Below are 26,794 nucleotides of genomic sequence, written 5' to 3'. Positions count from 1 at the left end.
AAGACTCTTACCCCTTACCTCGTGCCTCAGATGCTTTAGACAGCTTGGCAGGTGCACGCTGGTTTAGCACAATGGATCTGTCCAGTGGTTACTGGCAAGTTGAGCTAGACCCCAAGGATAGGGAGAAAACCGCTTTCAATACAGGTAGTGCTTTATATCATTTCAAGGTAATGCCAATGGGTCTTACGAATGCCCCTCCAACTTTTCAACGATTGATGGAGCTGGTGCTTCGTGGACTTCAATGGAAGGTTTGTCTTGTTTACCTTGATGATGTACTGGTGTTCAGTCAAACTTTCAGTGAACATCTTAACAGTCTTGAGGAGGTTTTTAGTCGTTTCCGTTCAGCAGGTCTGAAATTGAAGGTTAACAAATGTCATTTTGCACGCAGTGAAGTTTCCTACTTGGGTCATGTTGTATCCAGCCAGGGTCTGCTGCCAGATGAAAAGAATCTGAACAAGGTCCGGTCATGGCCTACCCCCAGGACGGTCACAGAGGTGAGAGCATTTGTTGGTCTATGCTCCTATTATAGGAGATTTGTCAGGAGTTTCGCTGTAGTGGCCGCACCCCTTCATGCACTGACCCAGAAAGGTGCTGTCTTCAATTGGTCAAGTGATTGTGAGGAGGCTTTTAGGTCACTGAAGCAGGCCCTTACTAGTCCTCCCATTGTAGCTCACCCTATATTCACACAGCCTTTTCTACTATACACTGATGCTTCTCATGATTGTGTAGGTTCAGTGCTTGCTCAGATGCAGGATGGGAAGGAACGCGTAATTGCTTACGCCAGTCATGCTCTCACTCCATCAGAAAAGAGATGGTCAACTTATGACCGTGAACTGTGGGCTGTGGTGTGGTCTGTTCGACATTTTAGACATTTCTTGTCTGGGGTGCCATTCAAGATTATTACAGATCACAAACCATTGTTAAATCTAAAAAAGGCAGCAGTTGATAATGATCCGACTGGTAGAAGAGCACGCTGGATACTTGAAATGGATGTGTATGACTTTACCATTCAATACAGGGAAGGGAAGCATCATAGTAATGCTGATTCCTTGTCGCGGTGTCCTAGCTCGCCGGTGACTGAAACGAAATCAGTGCAGTGTGTAATTCCCAGCCACACCACTGCTGAAAAAGTCTCCTTTTTATCTGAAGTGCCAATGGGTTGTGGGGTTCTTCCTGACGTGGGTCCGACACTGTCAGTTGATTTGACTGAATTACAAGCTCAGCAAAAGGCTGACTTTTGTCTTAGTACTGTCATGGACTGGAAAGAGAATGGTAATCAAAGGCCCCCACTAGGCAGACTGAAACATTCCCCTGCCACACTGAGGAAACTTTGGCATGAATTTTCCAAATTATCAGTCCAAGAGGGTATACTGTGTCGTAGAGTGAAATCATCTCCTCATAGCCCTCATGTTTACCAAGTAGTCTTGCCTGAGGTACTCATTCTAACAGCTCTTAAGTGTTTTCATGGGGAGAAGTTTAGTGGTCATTTGAGTGCTGAGCGTACTTTGTTGAGAGCTAGGAAAATGTGCTATTGGCCTTACATGTCCCGTGATATTCAGAAATTCTGTGCTGAATGTGTATCCTGTCAGTCCTGTGCTTCCACCACTCCTCATGAAAGGGCCCCGTTACAGTCAATTCATGCAGAACGACCATTTCAAAGAATTGCCGCTGACATCACTGAGCTACCTGTTACTTCTCTTGGGAATAGGTATGTTTTAGTTGTGATGGATTATTTTACCCGTTTTGTCAATTTGTACCCTCTGCAGGATCAGCGTGCAACAACTGTAGCACAGTGCATTTTTGAGGATTACATTAAGCAGCACGGGGTCCCTGAGATAATCCATACAGACCAAGGTAGACAGTTTGAGTCAGATTTGATTAAACATTTGTGCAGACAATTGGGCATTGAGAAAACCCGCACCTCACCCTACCACGCCCAGTGTGATGGTATGGTCGAAAGACTGAATCGAACCTTGAAAGACCAACTCGCCAAGTACATTTGTGAAAGTGGGGGTGAATGGGATAAATATCTGCCTCAAGTGGAACTGGCATATAACTCCAGTATTCATTCTAGCACGGGGTTCTCTCCTTTCTTTCTTGCACATGGCAGAGAACCACGGCTACCTGCAGATATCATTCTGAACTATAGTCCAGCTGTCACTTCCTATACACCAGGCACCCCTGCAGGCTATGCTCATGATGTGACCATGCGTTTGTCTTATGCTTTCAAAGATGCTGCTGTGCGGTCCACTGCAGCTAAACTTAACCAGAAACGGCAGTATGACAAAAAGACATTTTTCCATCCGCATAAGCCAGGTGACATTGTATTTTTGGATGACCCAGCTCAAAAGCAGAATAAACTGGCTCCTAAATGGAAAGGGCCATACAAAATTCTGAGGCGAATGGACAAAGATAACTGCCCAGGGGTAACTTATGAAATTACTGATCCAAGAAATCCACAGTCGAGAAGGTGGGTGGTTCATCACAATCGCCTAAAACCTTACAGGGGTCCTTGGGAGTTGCCTGCAACTCCTAGTTCAGGTTGTGATCCTCCTGTGTTTGGTAGTGCTGAGGCCCCTTCTTTAGTTCCCCTCACTGCATTGTCAGGTGCTTTACCCTTTCGACCCTCAACACCGCCGTATGTGCCCAAGCAAACTATACAACCGACTACTACCAATGCAAACACTGAACGTTCAAATCCAACTGCTTTGTTGACTGAACCTGAAAGTGTGCCAAGTCCCAGTGTTCCGGCCTCTATGGCCCCGGAGAGGGCTATATTGCCTTCAGCAGACACACCTCAATTATCCCGTAGTGGCCGTGTGGTTAAAAAACCTGAAAAGTTTAAAGATTTTGTTTGTTAAGGAGTTATGCACTTATTGGTTGTCTGTGCATTGTATTTTTCACTGTATTTTCACTGTAATGGATAATCTATATAGGAGAAACGAGGACGTTTCCTTGTGAAGCTGGGAAGACTGTAACCTTATGTTTATTTCATTATTTTATTTTTAATTTTGTCAATTCATAGGTTATATATATAAAAAAAGGAAAAGGAAGAATAAGACATTTTGGTAAATTTGTTTAGTAAGATTTTGGTGTATTTTCAAATGTCTTATGCAAAGTTTTATACATGTTTTGTTAGAAAGATATTTGGTGCGCCGGCTCCTTTAAGGCAGGAGCGCGCTTGAAAAAAAAAAAAAACCCAAGCGAGTGTAGCGAGAGTGTTGTGTGTTCGGCTGTTCATGCTGTTATGCCGATGCTTCTGATTAAAAGAAGAAACGTGAATTATCATCGTTGTAACCCGTGTTTTATTTATGGATCTACGTTGAAGAGACTGGAGTAGGTGCAGACAAAAATAAAGGGTTACACTACTACTAATTCTACTACCATAGCCTACTAACAATATACAATGTGCTATGGATTGATGAGCTGCTGGGTTCATGAATATTAATCACGTTGTCTGCATTCGGTCGAACTGATTTGCTGAAATCAAAACAGGGATGGTAATAGGTGAGCGCCAGCCAATGAAATTGCTATTTGCGCATTAGCTCCACCCACTACCGGAGAAACCAGCTTATCTTCTGATTGTTAGAAAAAGTGTAATAATTCTAAGTGAACAGGAGAAGACCACAAAGAACATAATTTACATGTAGTGCGTCGATTCAGCATAAGACTCTCGCTCTCTCTCTTTGCATGTGCGAGAAACAGCACTATCAGCAAAGCGATGGCAAGTCATGCACTTTCAAAAAGAGTTTAGAGTTAAGCAAATGCAGGTACACTGCGTCCATTGAGATGAACTGAAAAGTACCGATCGCTTGATGGGGAGAGAACTCTGAAGCGCTGAGTCACTGTGCCAGAACCAAATATTCAGATGTGTGAAACGCATTTTATGGAGGACTGGTTCCTGATCCTGGAAGAGTAGACTACAATTACAACTACTATTCTTACTCACAGACTGTACATTTTTTATATATATATTTAAAGAATTTACCACTCAAAAATCCACTTTAAACAAATGATTGGCATATTGGAGTGACATACATTATCCATCTTTCCCATCTTTTCAAAAAAGTTCCCTATTGCTATCTCAAAGCAAAAATAATCCTTTCCTCCTGAAAATATTGTAGATAATGTCAATCCATTCCTTCATGGTGGGTTAACCTGGTTTTAACCACCTTTTAGTAATAGCTTTTCTATTAGCAGCACTTAGCATCCGAAATAAGTATTTGACATGAGAAGAAACATTTTCTTATGTTAAGGCGCCTAAATATATAGACTAAATTTAAATTGAATGTCCATCTGAAAAATGCTTTGCAAAACTTTATAAACCTCCCGTCAAAATGGAATCAATAATGAACAGGGCCAGAATATGTGAAAATGAATTGCTTCTAGGCATCCACAATGTCACCAGCATGCCAAAGAGTTGGTCTAGTGCTTCGTTTGAGCTGGAGTAATGAAAAACCTTATAAGGCTTTTCCAGCAAAACTCCCGCCATAGAGATGAACTGGAAGTTTTCCACTGTATCTCACATAAGTTCTCCCAATCTTCTTCCTTTAAAACCAAGTTTCCTTCCTGTTCCCATTTTTGCTTTACATTACAGTGAATTGCCATTTGTTCATTGTAACCCCTTGTAGATTCTTGAGATGAGTCTCTGGTTAGAGCAAGGAAGATAAGCCTCTATAAATACTTTTAACAGAATGTTATCCCAGCCTTCTAGTGCACACCTCTTCTGCATTTGGTCAGTATAATACCGGACCTGAAGGAATCTGTAAAAATCGTCCTTATCCGAGCCAAATTGCCTCTTCAGATTTTGAAAGCTATTCATAGTCCCCTTATGCAAAAATGTACAGCATGCTGTTAAATCTTGCAGAGTCCATCTATTAAATATTGCATCCCATCTATAAGGCAAAAAAAAATTATCGAATGCATACCATCTCAGGACCTTTACCGCCTCCTTCAGGTTATTTTGAGCTATTACCTTGCTCCATATCTTGAGTGACAAACATATCCATAGATTTACCAATTCCCTTAGATTATTCAACAAGTCCTTATCTCCAATTGCAGCCTGAATTGAAAATTCATCTGAGATAGCACTTTCAATCTCCTTCCATCTAGCACAATAATCTGGGTTGCACCAGCATATTAATGGCCTCAATTTAGTGGCGGTATAGTAGTCTTTTAAGCATAGGACAGCGACCTGGCCCTTGATTTTTCAATTGTAAACTCTGGTATCTAATTCTTGGCCTTCGTCCCTGCCAAATGAACCTTTAAATATGCTTGTCCCACTCCTGAAATTGTTGGTCAGGTATATCTAGTGGAAGGGACTGAAAGAGAGACAGCAATTTCGGCAAAATAACCATTTTGACAGAATCCACTCGTGATCCGAAATTAAGAAAAGGTATAAGATCCCATCTCCTTATGTCTTCCCAATCTTTTTGTTCAGGGGGATATAGTTAAGTGAGAAAAATTTGGCCAAGTCTATTGGAATGTTTACCCCCAAATATCTACCGTATTTTTCAGACTATAAGACTCACCTAAGTAAAATTCGCATCAGTCCAAAAATACGTCATGACGAGGAAAAAAAAACTCATATAAGTCGGACTGGACTAGAAGTCGCATTTATTTAGAACCAAAGAGAAAACATTACCGTCTACAGCAAAGAGAGGGCTCTCTATGGTGCTCATTGTAGGCTACAGGAGGACTGAGCAGCATAGAGCACCCTCTCGTGGCTGTAGACGGTATATTTCTCTTGGTTCATGTCAAATTAATTTTGATAAGTCGCACCTGACTATAAGTTGCAGGAACAGCCAAACTATGAAAAAAAGTGTGACTTATAGTCCAGAAAATATGGTAATTGAAACATTTCAAATTATACTTATTTTTCATATTTACAAAAGGGCTGTAATTAAAACAGAGAATTTGTGTTTTTGGAACATTGTTTATACCCAGAGAAAGAGCCATATTGCTCCAATAATTCCAGTAGCCGTGTCAAAGATCGCTCAGGGTCGGTAAAATACACCAATACATCATCAGCGAACAACTATATGTCACGTACGGTGATACAAGAAACACAGGAGAGATCCAAATGCAGGTACGAGGTTTATTGAGGGGCAATCCAAAAAGGAATAAACAGTCCAGGCAGGGTCAAAACCAGGATATCCAATAAACATAACAAAAAAACAAGAACACACGGCAAGAGCAGACTCAGGAAAGTATCACACATAAGACAAGGACTCCATGACACAGACTCAGACAGACCGGGTATAAATACACAAAAGGGTAATGAGGGAACAGGAGACAGGTGGGGAACAATCAATTAGCTAAAACAAGGAGGAAGGTGACCAAATAAGGGAACAGGAAGTGATAAGGTGACAGACACCGTGCGAACGGAGGACACCTAGTGGAAACCCAGGGAACACAACCCAGACACTGTGACATTATACAATTTGTTCTCCCCCATACATAGCGATTACTTTAAAGGGGGAGTGAAATGCTCGTTTTCACTCAATATCCTGTTAATCTTGAGTACCTATAGAGTAGTACTGCATCCTTTATAACTCCAAAAAGTCTTTAGTTTTATTATATTCATAAGAGAAAGATAGTCTGTACCGATTTTTCCCGGAAAAACACGACCGGCTGGAGGCGTGACGTGTGGGCGGAGCTAAAGAATCACGAGTAAGCTTTTGCATTGAGAGCGTTTGGAAGCTGTGACATTACCGTGAGGAAAAAAAAATCCAAGACAAACCATGGCTAACAGTCAGATTCAGCGTATATTTATGATCCAGAATCAGATCCAAAGGCTAAAATTTAACAAGAGCAGCATCAGCAACGACGTCTCTATGTGGTATGTACTGAAACTGTATATATTTGCTTAGTGGTTTTGGAAAATGACAAAGTTCCGCTTTATGTCGTCTTTTTTTTTATTTAAGCTGTACATGTGGAAAGTGCAGTTTGATGACAACATCGCATGTTGTTCACTTGATGTGCTTACGCACCGATAGCTAAGTTAACAACAAAGAGATATTTGAAGCAGTTTTACTCACCGCCTGTGGTTCCAACACACGATCGTGACCCTTTTTCGTTGGGACTGCATTATCCTTAAGAAATAAACGATGTGCAAATCCGGGGTCAAACTGGGCCTTGTTTGTAAAACAAGCATTTTCGAAATGCAGGGAACAAACAAATGCTCTGCGTCCAGCCCCACTAGTACTGCATCTATATTATATTCTGTTATATGGTTAATTACGTGTAAGGTCCTTCTGATACTATCTTGAGTTTGCCTTTGATCAAGGCTAATAATTAGGTAGGAAACCCTCTATTCGTTTGGTTATTATATGGGTAAATATTTTATAATCCTGGTGCTCTGTAAAAATAAACTCCATCCACTGGTCCCTTAATGCTGTTTTTTTTTTTTTTTGGTAATCTGTGCAGGGTTGTCTTGCCCTGGCAACCAAAAACACACTTCTTTTATGACATTTCGCGACGCTTTCGCTCTGATCAGTGAATGTGTGTGCTCTCAGTGCTGTGCTATATGGGAGCGCACGCTTTTCCGGCAGAAGTGCCCTTAGGACCCATATAAGGAAATTACGCTCCATCTAACGTCACACAGAGCCATACTCAAAAAAAACTTTCCGAAACTTGTGACAAACCGGAAGGCCAAAAATACTCTTTCAGACGTACAACTTAATTTTTGAAACTTTGTTTAGCATGGGAATCCAACTCTTTAACAGTGTAAAAAACTCAGTATGCATGAAATAGCATTTCAACCCCCCTTTAATATTGTTGTCCTGAATGATCCATTTTCTCAGGGGCTCAGTAAGGATTGCAAATAAGAGGGGGCTAATTGGGCAGCCCTGTCTTGTTCCTCTTTCTAATGAAAAGGGGCTAGAGACAGCCCCATTTATTTTTTATTCTTGCCCTTGGGCTATCATAGAGAGTTCATAATGTTTTAATAAAGGTACTATGAAATCCAAATTTGTCCAAGACTTTATACAAAAAAGACCAATTTACACAGTCAAAATCTTTTTCTGCATCCAGCCCCACTAGTACTGCATCTATATTATATTCTGTTATATGGTTAATTACGTGTAAGGTCCTTCTGATACTATCTTGAGTTTGCCTTTGATCAAGGCTAATAATTAGGTAGCAAACCCTCTATTCGTTTGGTTATTATATGGGTAAATATTTTATAATCCTGGTTCAACACGCTAACTGGACTAAAATTACCATATTCAGACTTATCCTTCCCCTCCTTCAGGACTAAAGTTATATTACCGTCTCCCTCCAAGAGGGGGAATACTGTTCTCTTTCAAAACCCAATTAAAGGGAGACTGCAGCACAGGGGTCAAAGAACCCTCCATTTATCTGTACCATTCAGAAGGGAGCCCGTCCGAACCTGGAGCCTTATTTGGTTTAAGATGGGACATGGCTGAGTGAATTTATTTCACTGTTATTTTTCAGTTCAATTCAATTCAAGTTTATTTGTATAGCGCTTTTTACAATACAAATCGTTACAAAGCAACTTTACAGAAAACTATGTTTCTACAATATTTAGTAATGGCTTATAAGTGGTGATTGTCAGTTTGTGCACGTATGACAGGATTTGTAAAAAAAATTCATACAAGACGTAGTCAGCCAGATGATGAACATTATTAATATTATTAATAATTAATAATTGTTATATGATGCAGTCACACTTGTAGCAATATTTGTTAGTTAATAATAATAATAATAATTCTTTACATTTATATAGCGCTTTTCTAGACACTCAAAGCGCTTACATAGTCAAGGGGTATCTCCTCAATTCTGTTGTTGATTCAGGGTTAGCATCATCTGGGGTCCTCTGAGGGTCAGCATCATCTCGTCTCAGCTGTTCTGGATCCAGACTGGAGCTTGTGTAAGTCCCGTAGCAAAACATAGAAACAAATAGAGACATCATTAGCATAGCTGCTGATCCAACAAAGTAAAATTAATTAGTTTAACCCAAGCTAAAGAATGAAAATGTGCATTTGATCAGATGCAACTACACTCACAATTTAAGATACATTATTCGAATGCTTGGCGAAAGAGATGCGTTTTTAATCTAGATTTAAACAGAGAGAGTGTATCTTGAACCCCGAACATTATCAGGAAGGCTATTCCAGAGTTTGGGAGCCAAATGTGAAAAAGCTCTACCTCCTTTAGTGGACTTTGCTATCCTAGGAACTACCAAAAGTCCAGCGTTTTGTGACCTTAGGGAGCATGATGGATTGTAGCGTGGTAGAAGGCTAGTTAGGTATACAGGAGCTAAACCATTTAGGGCCTTATAGGTAAGTAATGATAATTTGTAACTGATACGGAACTTTATTGGTCATCCAATCTTTTACATTTTTAACACACTCTGTTAGCTTAGATAATTTAGAGGTTTCATTTGGTCTCGTTGAGATATATAGCTGAGTATCATCAGCATAACAGTGGAAGCTAATTCCATATTTTCTAATAATATTACCAAGGGGCAACATGTATATTGAAAATAGAAGGGGACCTAGGACGAATCTTTGTGGCAATCCATATTTTACTGATGTTAAATGAGATGACTCCCCATTTAAGTAAACAAAATGGTAGTGATCAGACAGGTAGGATCTAAACCCTCTAAGAGCCTGCCCTTGAATACCTGTATAGTTTAGTAATCCATCTATGAGTATTTCATGATCTATGGTGTCGAACGCAGCACTAAGATCAAGTAAAACTAGAAATGAGATGCAGCCTTGATCTGACGCAAGAAGCAGGTAATTTGTGATTTTAACAAGTGCAGTTTCTTCGGCTACAGGTAACAACTCTTTCAGTAATTTAGTGGGTACAGGATCTAATAAACATGTTTTTGGTTTAGATACAGTGATAAGTTTATTTAGCTCTTCCTATCCTATATTTGTAAAGTGCTGCAGTTTATCTTTGGGTGCGATGGATGAAACTGAAGTGTTAGACTCTGTAGAATCTACATTCGCTATTGTATTTCTAATGTTATCTATTTTTTCAGTGAAGAAATTCATAAAGTCATTACTATTAAACGTTGGTGGAACATTTGAATCCCACTGTGCTAAATAAAAACCTTGGATTGTTTTGGTTATTTTCTATGAGTTTGTGTATATGCTCTGCCCTAGCAGTTTTTAGAGCCTGTCTATAGCTGGACATACTGTTTTTCCATGCAATTCTAAAAACTTCTAAGTTAGTTTTTCTCCATTTGCGTTCAAGACTACGAGTTACTTTCTTTAGAGAGTGAGTATTACTGTTATACCATGGCACAGTACGTTTTTCTCTAACCTTTTTCAATTTGATTTGATATCAGTTACGAGATTCCTACTATGTTCACGGTTTAGTTTAGGCAGATTAATTTTCTGGAAAAATCTTCCATTTTCTCTCCATCTATTTGAGGTTGGGAGTATATATTTTTTTTATATAATATTTTTCAAAACAGTCTTGTATTTCATAAATTTGTAATGCATAGAATTATTAATAGGATTTTTATTTTATTAATTGAAATCTCTGCTTGTTGTTTTTTCAGCCTATAAACTAATAATTTGCTGGCTTTTCCACTCCCTTCATAATATTTATTTTTTGTAAAAAATCAACTTTTTTGTATATCTTTTGTATAAATCTCATTTATTTCATTATTTTTCTTCCTAAGAAGCTCTCAATTATTTTATTTTTTTATCATTTTTGTCTTTGTGAATTTGTTCCTGCTTCCAGCTATGGTCTGAAAGGTCCATGTTCCCCAGATCGAAGCCAACTACCCTGTTTAGATCTTAAGATAAAGTAAGAAAACAGTCAGTCCTCAAATATGCCAGGTGTGGATTTGAAAAGAAAGCGTAGTTTCTCTTTGTAGGATTTAATTCTCTCCAGATATCAATTAGCCCGGTTTCTTTCATAGCCAGATTGATCTTTTTGCTTAACAACTTGGACTGGGCTGTGTGTGTATTTAAGGCGTCCAGTCTGGGATTTAGTCTAATGTTAAGATCTCCCCCGCAGATTAGGACCCCATGGGTCTCTGCTGTTATCAAATCAAATATCTGTTTGAAAAACTTCCAGTCAGAGTTAAAAGGAGTGTAGATGTTAAATAAAGTAACCAGTGAGCCCCTTAAATTTCCCCTCACGAGAATAAATCTTCCCACTGTGTCCTTTTTCTCAAAAGTGGTTTCGAAGCTAATCTTGTTGGATCAGTACTGCCACCCCACTCCTGTGTCCTGCCTTATACGAGGATGAGTACTGGTGCCTAAAGCCCAAACGTTGTAATTTAGCATGTTCTCTATACGAAAGATGTGTTTCCTATTAAAACGTCACCTCAACTTTCTCTCTTTTTAGTTTAGTTAACATCTTAATTAGCCCTGTCACGATAACAAATTTTGCTGGACTATAAATTGTCCAAGAAATTATCGCGTAAACGATAATATTGTCGTTCTAAGACTGGTTTAAACTAATATAATGATAATGGCATAATAACGCAGGTACACCTTTTCAAAGATCAACAAACTTTTATTTTATTTTATGGCAGATTCAGAGCAAGAAATACCAACATGTTGACTTTGTGTGGCTTATAATTAATTAATTTTGTATGTTATATTATGTGTATATGCCAGTTAAGGATGTTCATATTGACCGTTTAACTGTTAACCGAGAGTAAATATTTTGACCGATGATTGGGGCCTTTCACATCGCATTTTTTGGGTGCTCAAGTTCATTATTTCAAATGAAGTATGTGCGCTCATAATGGAAGCGGTGCAACGCGCACACGATGAGATGCGTTCGTTTTTTCCAGGCGTGTCTGCACCACATCTAATTAAAAACATCTCAGCTTTTCAGAATGACGCAAGCGAACCAGGTCATGTGAAAAGAACCAACTCACTCAGCTTCCTTCGGGGTGAAATTCCCCATTGTTTTTGAAAAAGAAGAAAATTTTTTACTTTTCTTTGTAAATAGATCTGGTAGCAGAGTTACAATAAGGGTTTTTCTGTGGTGGAAATCCATTACTGAAATGTCCTTGTTGTAACCGAGCGCCAACTTCCCGCTCTCTCTCGTTAAGCCAATAAGGATGTGACTAAAACTGCAATTCATCTACTTGAGGCTGGCTGCAAAAGTGAGTCAGTCCCATAGACTCCCCATGTTAAAATGCCCCACCTTACAGCAGAAAAAACATGTTTACAGCCTGGTGCAAAAAATTATTTTGGTCTAAATAGATAATTTTGACTAAATAGTTAAATAGCGTAATTCACACTACGGGTGACGTCACATGCAACATCCACAAGCAAATGAAAGGCCCTTCCAAAGCTGGTCACTCTAGCGAGACGTTATCGCTTTATACTCTTTCTGTGCCATCAGAGAGTGTTTTCTGCTGTGGGCTGTACACAGGCTGCGCTTCAAACTAACCCCACATAATGACATTATAATAGCCGCATTTCCACTGTCGGGCCAGTGCGAGCCAGGGCTTAAAGCGGGCCGGGCGGGGCTCATAGCCCCGGGCCAGTAGCACGAGGCCAGAGTAGCGGAGGGTTTCCACAGTGGAGCTTGAAGCACCGCTGCACGTCACTAAAACACGCCCTTTACACGCCTCTCAGAACAACGTCATGCAACCTCATTATTTCACCATCAAAGAGAAGTTTTCAGAAAACTAAGAAATAAGTCACTGGAACATGGCGATCACAAAACCAACATGATAAAAGCCGCCGTTTGTTTGCATGCTTTGTTATATATTCAAATTCAAAAGCAAAGATGTTTTAACTATAGAATACGTGATACATTGATCATATTGATTTAATTTATCAAGACTCAAAATTAATCACACATAAATATACTTTCTATTTTATTAATTTTTAACGCTTATGAAAATAGCCTGCTTATTCAGTCGAGTCTCTTTCTGTTTATTTGTAGTCACAGTAGCCTATACGTCACATTATAAGAATGAATGATAATATCTTTATTTTTTTATAAAGGCTCCCGAACAAAAACATTATTATATTTTTATGATAGGCTACGTGGAGCTAAACTCTCGAGACGAGGCTTGTGACAGATAATATAAGTTAGCCTACTAAATAATTACACGATTGTGATAGAGAATAAGAAGCTGACGTCTGATTTCTTCAAGCGGTTATATTTACCATGTTTAATGTTAATGCCCAGCGTGCATAGTCTTTTACATCGCTTATAAATATTTTTGCCTTGTATGGTGATTATAATCCACATTGGATCAAGTTATTTCAAACACTCGCTGCTGACTGAAAGTGAGTTTTGAGCTTGACGTATTTAAAAAAAAAAGTGTTTAATGCTGGTGTTAGCTGTTATCTTTCGGTTATGATCCACAGCGCAGACTCTATTTTTATAAAAGCTCACGAACAAAAATCATTATTGTATTTTGATGATACGCAACGTGGAGCTAAACTCTTGAAACCAGACGACAGATAAAATGTTAACTTGCTTAATACATACACAGTTGTTATAGAGAATAAGAAGCTGATGTCTGAATTCTCCAAGTGGTTGCATTTACCATGGTAATGTTAATGTTTAGCGTGCATAGTCTTTTACATTGCTTATAAATATTTCTGCCTTGTTTAGTGATAATAATCCACATTTGATCAAGTTATTTCAAACACTTGCTGCTGACTGAGTTTTGAGCTCAACTGATTTTAAAAAGTCTTTAATACCCGTGTTAAAGCTGTTATCTTTCTGAAATGATCCGCGCTGACGCTCTCCAGACGCTGAGAAACCCCGCCTTTGTTCATAACCCCTCCTCTAGCCCCAGCTGGCCCGCTTTGGCCCAAGGATTTCGTCGGGCCGAAAAAAACTGCCCGTTGGCCCAGAGGAAGCCCCGGCGAGGCACGATTAAGCCCCGGAAGTGACAGTGGAAACGCGACTGGCCCTGGCACGCACTAGCACGCCCGGTCCTAGCTCGATAGTGGAAACACGGCTAATGGGAGTCCTGAGCGAAAAAAGAAAATAATGACTCAACGGACTTACCCGTTATATTCCTCGCACACAGCAGTTTTCAGATCACTAACATCCTGATTCCTGGTGTCTAAAAGCCTGTAATTTTTCCTTATAGTCCAAAGCTCTGCCAGCTCTGTGCCGTTCCCTGGTTTCTTAACGGTATGCCACGTGAACCGCTGGATCCGCTCCAAAAGCGAATCCGGGTGCTTAATTACTGACACCGGGAACCCCCTCTTCGCCATATTCTCTGTAGCCTCCTCCGCCGATCCATACAACAACTCCCTCCTGGTATAAAACTCTGAATCTGACAGGGAACGGCATCTGAAATCGAATTTTCTTATCCTTCCACTTTTGCTTCGGCATACTCCATTTGCTTTTTTAAGACATCCGGCACATAATCGTGATGAAGATTTACTCTTTACCCGAGATGTTGAAATCCTCACTTTTGCCAGGACATTCTCTGCAGCTCTTCCTTCATCCTGTAGCTTGACATCTTGACAACTATAGACCTTGGCAGGGCATCTCCCGGCAGTCTCGGCATCAAGGCGCGGTGAGCTCTTTAAACTCGAAGTTCAATTGTAGCCGGAAGCTCCAAGCCCTCCCGCAGCAAGCGCTCCACGTACATCACCATCGATGGGGAATTTTCCTCTGCTCCCTCTTTAACGCCTCCCCCATTAACTGATATTTTCTCGTCTGGAGCAGCCCTCTAAATCAGTCAGCTTAGCGTCATGGTGTATCTGAAGGTGCAGCAGCTCCTGCACGGTATCTTCCGCCACAGCCGTGTTTTGTCAATCTGCCTCTTCAATCCTAGTATTGGATTTATTTATTTCTTCCCGAATTGCATTCAGCTGCTGACTATTGTTTTTTCTGAACTCTCTCAGCTATTTAAGTGAGGCCAAAGTCACCGGTCTCTTTTTGACCTCCTCTGAGTTGCGTTTGCTTGTCATCATCATTCTCCATTACGCCGCTAGGCGAGGAAGTTTGGCTAGCTCCTTCGACGTCGAATAACTCTGTCTAGTTTTGACTTTTTATTAAATTTATTAAATTATCGGGAGCATGTTCTCTATGTTGCCAACTCCTGGTTCATCAAACTCGAAGTCTATAATGGATTTTAATATTTTTGTCTCTGTGCTCCGGGACATACGGCATCACAGTATGGTGCGTGTCGAAACATTTCCATCACTCACTTGAGGTATTCAACCAATCACAAAGCACTGGATAGTTGGCCAATCACAGCACACCTCACTTTTCAAACCGATGAGCCTTGTAAAAATCGACACGTTTCAGAAAGGCGGTGCATAGAGGAGAAACAATAATGTACAGTACATGGAAAATAAACAAAAGGTTTTTTGAAAAACCGCATGAACACATTTCATTACACCAAATCCACAAAATAATGTTCTTTTTAGCAACATCAAATGACCCCTTTAATTTTTATTTGTTGCTATGTCTTTCCTCTATACACTCCAGTTGTAAAGTGAGTCAAGTTTTTAGTTGTTGTTGTTTTTCAGAGAAAATTATTTTCTTATTAGAAAATATAACAACCCTTTCTGTCATTGGAAGCATTCTGTGGAAATTATTCATGAGATTGTTTGTACATTGTGTGAACAGACCTTGAGCTCATTCAAGTATGTTTTGTTTTCCTCCAACAGTCCCTTCTTACAGCCAGTTGGAATTTCATTTCCTCTCTCAATCTGTTGTTTACCTCTGTTTATGAGACCTCATCAACCTGTACCCCTCCAAGAGAGAGGTGGGAGAGAGATGCAGACATGAGTAACATTTACTACGACTCAGAAAGCCCCATTCCTGAATTCGTGCTCCCTCCAGACGATCCTGAACACTCTCCTACATTCACCCACAGGTACAATGCACACAAATGACAAATTAAAGTACCGTATTTTTCACCTGAGTATAAGTCACAACAGTCAAAAAATACGTCATGATGAGGAAAAAAACATATATAAGTCACACTGGACTATAAGTTGCATTTATTTAGAACCAAGAGAAAACACTAATGTCTACAGCCGCGAGAGGGCGCTCTTTGCTGCTCAGTGTAGGCTACAGAAGCACTGAGCAGCATTGAGCGCCCTCTGGCGGATGTAGACGGTAATATTTTCTCTTGGTTCATGTCAAATTAATTTTGATAAATAAGTCGCATCTGACTATAAGTCGCAGGACCAGCAAAACTATTTAAAAAAGTGTGACTTATAGTCCGGAAAATACAGTACTGTTTCACACTGTACATTCCTACATTCTGGTTTAACTTTTTTTAATATGCATTTTTGTGGTGTCACTGTCATTGATTAGATGAATGCAACAAGAAGGTTCTAGCATTGCATATCCATAAGTTTTTGTTAACTAATTTATTAGACCAGGGGTTTTCAAACTGTGGGTCGCGACCCACTTGTGGGTCACAGAATGGAACAAGGTGGGTCGCACAAAGTCACTTGGTTAGAGCTAAATTTGCGTTTCATTGACACACACACACACACACACACACAGTTCAGTCTAGGGCTGAAGCGAAGCAAGTCCGGTGGAGTGATTGGCAAATGAGCGACACCTGCGGCACTCACCAGTCTCGAGAACCACGGAGGAGATCGGAAGGATACAAAAGAGGAGCGATGACAGTGAAGGACGAGAGAGGACCAGGCCTGGGCTTTATTTTGTGTTTGTTTTTTATTTGTACACAGCAGTCATCTGCGAAGGGCTGTTTTGTGTTTATTTGGTTATTAAAACTTCGTTTGATTATCCACCGGTTCCCGCCTCCTTCCCGAAGGAGTCATCGAGGCGGTCCCCAGCAACTCACTCCAGCCCACCTCACCGAGAATCCTCGGTGGCAGACTCCTTCGCCCTGCTCGATGGCACTGTGGATTCACCCCAGCAGCGAGGGATCTTCGGCAGCGCGTCCCTCCTTCCTCCCGGGCTTCGGCACCAGTGCAACACATTAAAAACTTCACAATTATTAGGAGGAGGAGGCAGGAACCAGGAACCCACTCGTCATAATGATATAGCCCACCAGAATGAATAACGAACTGCAATATCCTTAGTGTGATTTTCAAATTGTAATAAAGTCCGCGTGCGGTGCGTTGGGGTCTCAGAGCAATGTCATTAAAAGGTTCAATCGGTCCGCATTATTAAAAGAGAAAAAACTTCACATCAATACACTTTATTCTGCATGAGATTGCATACACCAGAAAATTCTAATGTTATGAAAATGGTTACAGGTAGGCCATGTTCATCAATTTCTATTGTCCGTTTGAACTCCAGCACCGTTTTTGTTCAGGAAACGGTTTGTAAAAAACATTTCACATGTACAGGGTAAGCAAAGCAGCCAGCAGGGGACAAATGCAGGGATAATTGTAACACTGCAAGATTTAAAAATTTCCACATAAAATGTACAAAAGTTTGACGTATCATCTCTGTATAGAGAAAAATTTGCCAAAGTTCAGAAGTCTTTTGAAGATATTGCTGAACATTTATTTAACCACCACAAAAATACATTTCTGCCTGAATTAAATGTCATCGTTTTTTTTCACATCTGTTTATTATAATTTTTTACCTATTTCACAATTATTCATTATTATTTTAATCTCAAAACTGTAGATAGCTCTGCTTTGCTTCTTATGCTTTTCTAAATAGTGTTGGACTGTGCTCCGTTCTCGCCGACACACACGGAAGGATCATGAATGCATTTTCTGCAACAAAACAGCAGCGCAGATTACATTTCACTGGAGTGAGCCTGTTTCATGTTTTTATGGACACTACATATTTGAACGTCTTTAAAAAAAATTTTTAACTTAAATATTAGTGGTGACATTTTTCAGGTGTACGCTATAGTTTGCTTCAGATTACTTTTTAAACAAGACAGTATGTTGCTTTACAGAGAGACTGAAACAGTAATTTTGCAAGTGTGAGCTTTTACCTCTATTGCAGTGGTTCCCAACCTTTTTCAACTCGCAGCACACACTACCAAACACATGTTTACGTGGCCCACAGCAAAAAAATTATCTGACCCTATTGTTGGGTTAATAACTTTGCACTCAGAAGCTAGATTGTTAACTGTATTTATTGAATGAACTAAGACAGTGGGACATGGATGGACAAAAAAAAAAAACTATCACAATTTCTTTGATCAATTTTGCGATTTCGATTTTAATCACAATTTCGACACACAGATATGCTTTACAGTCACAAATGCATTCAGGATGAATTTGAACATAATTCCAAAAGAAAACCTAGTAGAGCTTTATCAAAAAGTTGTAACTTCTCTAGAACAAAATAATCACTACAGTAAAGGTGTAACAAAATGTATAGACTTATGGCGAAATATATATAAATAAATCCTTTTTCCAGGGACTTTTTTGCCATGCATTGTTCATAGAGCTCATTAATTGTAGCGGTGCCTCAGGTGTTGAAATAGATTTGTTATACATTATACAGGTTCACACGTAGACTGACTCCTTTTGAAGTAAGTATATAGTATGTGTGCGGTGCAGAAGCAGCAGCGAGAGTGCAGTATTGTAACACAAAAGCATATTAAAATAATGCAAAAGTGCGAATCTCTCTGCTCCCATGCATTTCCTTTGCTTTGTCACAAAACCAGGCGTGTTTGCTCAGATACACGCTGTTCTCGCCCAGAGAGAGTGTGCGCATTTAAAACGTGTTTCATCTCACTTAAACTGCATCTTCTGCACTCACAACTCTCTCTATACTCATGTGCTAAATATGAATTATTTTCGCACATTTTTATTTCTAGCCTTTTACCGCGTGCAGTGTGAACACTGGTTTACATGTTAACATGGGCTCGGAAAAAAGGCGCATCACAGACAGTAAGTGAACCTGGAGTTAGGCATGTGCCCAGTCTGTTCTGTTTCCGCACTAGGTGCGCTGCATTCTGATCGGATCAAATAGCACACTGCTGGAGGTCAGGGCTGCGGTGTGCACGGTGCAAATCATGCTATAAAGCGATTTAGAAATAGTGCACGTTCAAATTGTGATTTTATGACTATTTCTATTAATCGCACATCCCTAGAATGAACTGGCAATGAACAGAAAATAACTCTGGCTGGCACCACTCAGCAAAATGGGAAAACCAGATCCAGGAAGAGCTCAGCAGCGGGTAGACAGTCATCGGAGCAAGCAGTCAGGAGGGAACATGTTGACAGCCATGTATGTTGACCTTGTTGACAGCCATTTATGCATGTGTGAATTTGTTGTTCTGTAGCAAATGCAGCAAAAATATAAATTGGTGGTTTATTCTTAAACCAGTCAGCGAGCTCGAATAGTGGAAGCATAGTTACAGTTTAATATTTATTTTTGTTATTTAATTATATATATGAATTTATTTTATTATTTTATGACAAACATTTTTACATATATTAACAATATTATTTATTTTAATAGTAATTTGCGGCCCACCAGCAATACCACTGCGGTCCACGGGTTGAAAACCACTGCTCTAAAAAAAAAAAAAGCAGTTTTCCTCACATACCACTCACGAGTGCTATGTCCCCCCGCAGCAGACAGACACTCAAGTTAATCCAACCTCTGTCCATCCGGGCCTCACAATGGCAAGCCATTCCCGGGGGTATCAGATTGGGTCATGGGAATAATAAAACATGGCTATTCCCTTCAGTTTGCATGACGACCACTACGCTTTCGCGGGGTGGTCACCACTTCGGTGCACATTGAGAACGCTCACGTTCTGCGTGCCGAAGTAGAAAATCTGCTGGTGAAGGGAGCTATAGAAGTCGTTGCCACAGCGAGAAGCATGACGGGCTGCGCCCCATCCTCGATTTAAGACATCTGAACCGTGCCCTCATGAGACGGTGCTTTAAAATGATCACGTTGAAACAAATCCTTTCACAAATACACTCAGGAGATTGGTTCTTTTCGCTGGATCTGAAAGACGCTTACTTTCACATCCAGATAGCCCCCCGTCACAGGCCGTTCTTGAGATTTGCCTTTCAAGGGTGTGGCTTACCAATACAGGGTCCTCCCCTTTGGGCTGTCTTTGGCGCCTCACACATTTACAAAGTGCATGGATGCGGCTCTCTCCCCTCTCAGGCAGAAGGGAATCCACATTCTCAATAACCTCAACCACTGGCTAGTTCTAGCTCAGTCAGAGGGGGAGGCATCGAGTTACAGAACTTTGCTCCTCAACCATCTGGAATGCCTGGGGCTCAGGGGGAATTTTGTCAAGAGTTTGCTATCTCCCAGCCAATGGATATCGTTTCTGGGAACAGTGTTAGACTCCGTTACGATGAAGGCGACAATGGTGAAAGAGCGCATCGCAACTCTACAGCGACTCGCGGCCTCTTTCAAAATAGGTGCTTCTCGCCTCCTAAAAACATTCCAGAAGTTTTGATTGCAGTTCAACAAGCCTGCCAGGGCTTCCTGTCAGACCTAAAGAGCCACCACGTGCTGGTTAAATAAGACAGCATGACAGTGGTGTCTTACATAAATCACCAGGGTGGGCTGTCATCAATGCGTCTCTTCAGACTAACATCACGACTGCTGGAATGGACCCAGAGCAACTTGGTGTTCCTGAAAGCAGTGCATCTACTGGGCAAACTGAACAAGGGCACGGATATGCTGTCAACAAGCGGAGTCCCCTCAGAAGAGTGGAGGCTCCACCCGCAGACAGTTCAGAAGATATGGGATGTCTTGGTCCCTTTGGTACTGAGGCGATACGAACACGGGATGATCAGGCTAGGCCAGACGTAACCTCATTGAGCTTATTCTGCTCCTAGTTGCTATTTTCATATCTTGGTATCACAGATCAAGTATGATTGCGTTGGTCGTCCCCCCTTCTTAGCATGGTGTGATTGAACTGGGTTCCCATAAGGGTCTTCGACGCAGTACGAGTGAAGTATTGAAAGGGAACATACTCGGTTGCAAAGAATGCTGGGAACTAGAAAACACAATCAATTTAAGTTTGCCTTACCACAACAACATTTGTTTTTACAGAACTTATTTCAATTTAGTCCAGTGAACTTTTATTATTGTTTTAGTGAAATTAACTAATTTAATTTAATTAATTTCACTGTTCAGTTCCAGTGTTTGGAATAACGGCGTTTAAAAGAACGGAGTTAGGTAACGACGTTATTCTTTCAGTAATGGAGTAATCTAACTAATTACTTTTCCAGTCGTAACAACGCCGTTAACATTACTGAACGTTAAATGCGGTGCGTTACTATGCATTGATTTATTAAACTATGCAATCCAAACGCACCCCTGGCTCACAGCGAGTGAGCAGGTGGGGTAATAACGAGATAAGCGATTATGATTGGCTAAGGCAGAGTCATGTGTTTCATGGTAGCCAATCAGAGCGAGTGATTTTACACACATGCATGCAAACGCGCCAGCAGCGCCAAACACACACACACAAACGCCCACACATACGCAACAGCAGAGATTCGCAGCAGCAGCAGAAATGGCAAGTCAGGAGCAATCCGATGAAAAGTTGGCATTTTCAAGGTGGAGATATAAGCACTACTTCAAATTCATTGTGGTCAAAGACAAGAACGTGCATGTAATGTGTACATGTAATGTGTGACACACCCATCTACAAAGCTAGTGGCCAAAAACACTTTTCTTACAAAGATAATACTTGAAGTGCAGGATAAAACTCTTGCTGTCTGTTGATGTGCAATGCATATCGAAAGTTATGTACGAACACCTGTCTGTTCTACTCATTTCAACTGACTTGTGAACACTGCAAAAAAAAATAATAATATATATATAATAATAATATATATATATATATATATATATATATATATATATATATATATATATATATATATATATATATTTGACATATAGCATTTTTTTTTTTTTTTTTTTTTACAGTAATGCAAATAGTTACTTTCCTTGGTAACGAGTTACTTTTATTATAGAGTATTCAATTACTAACTCTTACTAACTCTTACTTTTTGGAACAAGTAGTGAGTAACTATAGCTAATTACTTTTTTAAAGTAACGTTCCCAACAGTGTTCAGTTGTACCGTGTGGTTGCTCTCTTAATCTACATTTGCAGCTTGTTTTTCTTCAATATTAAATCCTTTCCCTAGTAAAAAAGTAATATATTTAAAATACATTTTTCATACTAAGTAGTTAAAATAAATGTACATATTAATTGATGTATTGCTTGAGACTTCCTAATATAAAAGTTAAAATTAAACTTTATTTGGAGAACTTTTGCACAATTCACATTTCTTAATATTAAGGCTAAAATGTGTTTTAATGTCACTACTGATGAGAATTGTATGTTCTTTGTCTTTATGTTGGTCTTTAAATGCAAGATATTTAAAGCAGGGCTTGACATTAACGCTTGTCTTCTTGTCCGGGACAATTCGATTTTGTGAAGGGGCAAGTGAAAGAGAATTTTATTTGCCTGACCGGACAAGTAACCTGATCAAAATTTTAATAACAAAAAATAACTAGGGCAGCACCGAAACTTTGATGAGAAAGATTCAGATTTTATTACTTTCCGTGTAAACGGTGACTAATAACGGATAACATAATATTTTGACAGTATCAAGGTCGCTTCAGTTGAGGCTCGTGCAGCCTGTCTGACTCACTGAGAAATAAAAACCTATAAGAACAGCACACACAAAGAAACAAACATACTGCGGTAGAAAAAGATAAATATTCTATATAATATATGCAACATCATATTGCTCCATTCCGCTAAAGAAAATAGTTTTAAGCATATAGCCACAGCAGAACAGTCGCTCATCTCCTAGCAACACACAACAGTCTTTCATTACTAAATTCATTTTCAAACGAGTCAGTGAGCCTTTTATAAAAATGGTTACTTGCTTCATTTGTTGAATGAATCAGTCGTTTGAATGAATCGGTTGATTCAATGATTCACTCATTAAGAAAGGGACTTGCCACCACCTAATGGTGGTTTAATATATTAAAAGTATCATTGCATTTTTCCAACATTTCATATTTGTATGTCAAAAAAGTAAAACATTAATCTAATAACATTATTTATGCATTTGGACAAATGGAGTTGGTTGATACTGATTTCATTTGAATAGTAACAACCATATAGTGTCTTATTATTCTAACTTAATGTATTGATCACATGTAAGAATGAAAGAAATGGAGACATGTACATTTAATCAGTTTAGAAAAATATTGTCCTTCATAAAGTTAAAAAGTGTAACAGCAATCAATTTAAGGCAAATATCAAAAATATGCTGACTAAAATAATACCTGATAGAGCACTGAGGAGTCTGCTTCAGAATAAATTACATTTGTTCCCCAAATAAATGTCTAAATGAATGATGGATTTACTTGTCTGAAGGACAAGCTCATGTCAAAGCTTAATGTCGAGCCCTGGTTAAAGTGTACCTGAAGTATACTTGCAAAAGTTCCACTTTACCACGATCAAATATATTTCAGTATCTTTAGTTGGACTTCATCACTACTTCCACACAATTAAAATGCATTAAATACAAAATCTGTTAGGTTTTTGAGTTTAGTATACTAAAAGTACAGTTGCAGGATTTTTATTAAGTACATAAATATGTTAATGTATTTGTAATATATACTTGGCATGATATAAATGTATTTCAAATCCATTTCAGTATATTTATTTTTCACTAGAGTTTACTTACTGATGTACAATCCATGTAAATACTAAAAGAGTATTTTCCTACAATCAGATCAGGAGAAGAGAACTGATTTTACACAATAGGATAATTTGAATCAGTTTATGGAGGTACTGCAGGCTTTAAAATGCTTTGTGGAAAGACGGCAGAATTTAATAAAGACGTTAGAGTGGTTCTTTTAACTTCTAACAGCAATCAACAAAATAAGCTACCCTAGACACTGCACAACAATCACAAAGCAAATACCCTTGGTACTAAATCAAAATAATTTTAAATCATTCTGTCAGACTGGAATTTTACAAATAGCGGAAGTGAATCAGTGCTGTTGATTCTGGTGTTCATAAAAGATTGGAAACCATGCATCCTAGCAACCACTTTCATCACAATGCATCACATTTTATAAGTACTGTACAGCATGCTAGCATCATGGTGGTGAGTTTAGCACAGACTAGGCTCACCCACATTTTCTTCAGAAAATGTAAAAATAAATTTTTGATTTGATTACTAAATTTTTGATCTTCTGTTTTCTTTGTACAGTGTCCAGGAACACGTATCTGTTGGCAGTACTTCTACGCCACTGCCAGACACACATATCAACGACACACGCACATCATCGCACCGCAAGTACACGCACTCTCCCTCCAGAATCTCTTCCAGCAGCAGCTTGAGCCCGATTCATCACAGCTCCCAGCACAGTATCACAGACTCACCCTGCAGTCGAGAGAGAAGCTGGATCACTGCTGAACTGTCTGTTAAAAGTAACTTTGAGCCCAAGAACTTGCTTAGTCTTTTTGATGAGGCCACCTAGAAAGCAAGCCTTGAGTTGTGAATGCAGCACTCTAATCAATATAGTCAATATGTAATTGCTAATTGCCATCTGATTTTTTGTAAGATGATAACTTTCCTTTATGTGGGGACATATTTAAAGTCATTTAAACCTGGTTTGATTTATAGTTTTTCTTGTTGTTTTTGTTTGCTTTTTGGCTGGTGCAAGTGTGACTTCATATTTTGCCAAGACTTGAGATGCATGTATATCTTTAAGAGAAAATTATATCCTGTGTAAATTGTAGCTGTAAGAATAAACCAACTCATTCAATGATTTGACACAATTAAAAGGCTGTATGGAAAAAGCATCAACACACCACTCCTAAGTTTCTCATTGTTATAGTAAGTTTTCTTAGCAACTCTTCAGAAAAAGCAGAGTGACCCCATAAACAGAAGAATACACATACATTTATACCTTGGTGTTTTTGTTAAAAAAAAAATAACCAAGTTACATGAGATGTGCATAAGCTGAACAGTTGTCATCTGGGTTGATATAGTGGCAGCTGACATTTTCTAGTGTTAATTACTAAAGTCTAGACAGCTTAATCATGATATGCATAAACATTGGCCTCTTAAATTCTAACACACTAGTTCCAGTTTCTCTGGGGACATATTGTTTCAATGTTAATTTTAACCTTTCTGGAAGCATATAGATGGACAGGGACATCTTAAGTTTTTTTCTGATTGAAGCATAAGAATAGAAAATTTTTCTGTAAATCTCCAATAAAATGTTTACATTAACACAATTTAAAATTGTATTTAATTAGGGAAAGGCTGTGATTTTATAGCTACTGGAGGGCAACTGAATTGGTTCTTTTAAAGATTATATTCAAGTGTGAACATGCTGTGAACAAAAGTCATTACTTGTTTGTTTTGCAGATCGAGGGCAATATTTTTTTTACGCAGTAAAATTTAAATATCAATTCAATTTAAAATAAAAAACATGTCATTTTATATTGCAGTCCTACTAAGTTTGTAAGGTTGAAAAAATGTTTTTGTTGTTAAGTTATTGGGCGATATCATATAATAGTGTATAGTGTAGTGTAATAATAGAAGCCTGTTAAAATAATGTTTTAATTTGGCATGAATGCAAAAACAATCAATTTTGTAGCTTCTATTTTCAGACTGTGATTGAATTGAGTTTCAGGAATATAATATAAAAAAAAAATAAGTATTAAACCACAAATGCAAGTGTTTTTTGAATGCATTATTAAATAAACAACTTTGTTTTAAAACAACTTTCCAATTAAAAACTAAAAAGTTTTGGAATTTACTGTGGTGTTAATTTTTCATATAATATGCAATAACTACTGTAGATATAATTTAATGGTCATTTGTATGATTCATAGACTTAAATAACTTTTTCTTGCCAAATCCTGCGAAAAAAAAAAAAAACTCTCAGCTATCCTTACCCCGCCTGACGAGGCTTTACCCGTTCGATGTTCTGAGTATGATGCCCCATCGGATGCTGCGATAGCCCTGCCAGTCGGCTTTTCCTTTTCACTCTCTCTGTCCGGAGAGGCTTACCTGTCGATTGCATGCCACTCCCTTCTGTCGTCTGGCGAGAGTTCTCCCGGTTTGGGTTTCTATAACTTGCCGGCCGCAAGCGAGTCTCATCCATCTCATCCGGATGTCGCCAGAGTCCTCCTTGTTGTCCAGCCCAAAGCTTTTTATCTGCCAAACCGAGAGGACCCAGATGTCTGTTGTCCTGAGTCTCAAATCTCCAGTCGGAGGCTTCATGGGCCCTCTCAGTCAGGCTTAGCTATCAGGGGCTACCAGCCAGTAGGGCCTGTACGCCGACACCATGACCTATTCCGGTCGAGGCAACTCGGGCCCTCCAGGTCGGGCATTACAACCACACTGCTCCTCCTCATCGGCTGGTAGGGCTCACCGTTCCAATGCCACGAGCTCCCGTTGAGCATCGCCTCGAGCCCTACCGACCAGCGCCCACAACGTAGTTCAGTACCCGCAGCCGGTAGGGCCTACCCTTCCAACGCCCTTCCAAGTCGCTCCCAACAGAGTACGTAGGCTCTTCCGGCTTGCCAACGAGATGACTTCTCAGAAAATCTAAATCAGCCCCCGCCAGTACTGAATGCTATTTTTGGGGGGCGTTCTTTAAACAGGCTGTCCTCTTGTTCATTTGCTTTTTGGGGGGTACTCTAGGTTCGGGCCATTTCCGAGCTCGGAGCCCTTCCCCAGACAGCACGCCAAATATGCCTACCATACCTCAGCTAATTATACAGTATGTAAGCGTGAACATGTGGAACTCTATACTGTATACCAGAATGCATCGTTGGGAAAAGTAGAATTTTTCTGAGGGATGTTTCCATGCTGCAGGTAGGGTTGCAGCAACTGATTATTTTGATAATCGATTAATCTAACGATTGGGT

General features: G+C 39.5%; 1 protein-coding gene across 4 annotated transcripts in view; it reads left to right on the top strand.

The window, feature by feature from the left end:
* pkmyt1 (protein kinase, membrane associated tyrosine/threonine 1) overlaps nucleotides 1-24,712 on the top strand; it is a 61,491-nt gene extending 36,779 nt beyond the window's left edge. For 3 of the 4 annotated variants that reach the window (XM_026222926.1, XM_026222924.1, XM_026222925.1), the window contains exons 7-8: nucleotides 15,603-15,811; nucleotides 24,117-24,712. In XM_026222926.1, the coding sequence (XP_026078711.1) occupies nucleotides 15,603-15,811; nucleotides 24,117-24,387 (480 nt within the window). In that variant the 3' untranslated portion in view covers nucleotides 24,388-24,712. The remainder of the gene's footprint in view (nucleotides 1-15,602; nucleotides 15,812-24,116) is intronic. The other variant, XM_026222927.1, reaches the window with a different exon arrangement.
* The last annotated feature ends 2,082 nt before the right edge of the window (nucleotides 24,713-26,794 follow it).

Source organism: Carassius auratus, chromosome 37 (assembly GCF_003368295.1).
Source record: "Carassius auratus strain Wakin chromosome 37, ASM336829v1, whole genome shotgun sequence".
NCBI classification, from domain to species: Eukaryota; Metazoa; Chordata; class Actinopteri; order Cypriniformes; family Cyprinidae; genus Carassius; species Carassius auratus.
The sequence above is the reverse complement of the archived record's forward strand: the minus strand, read 5'-3'. Positions and strand labels throughout refer to the sequence as shown.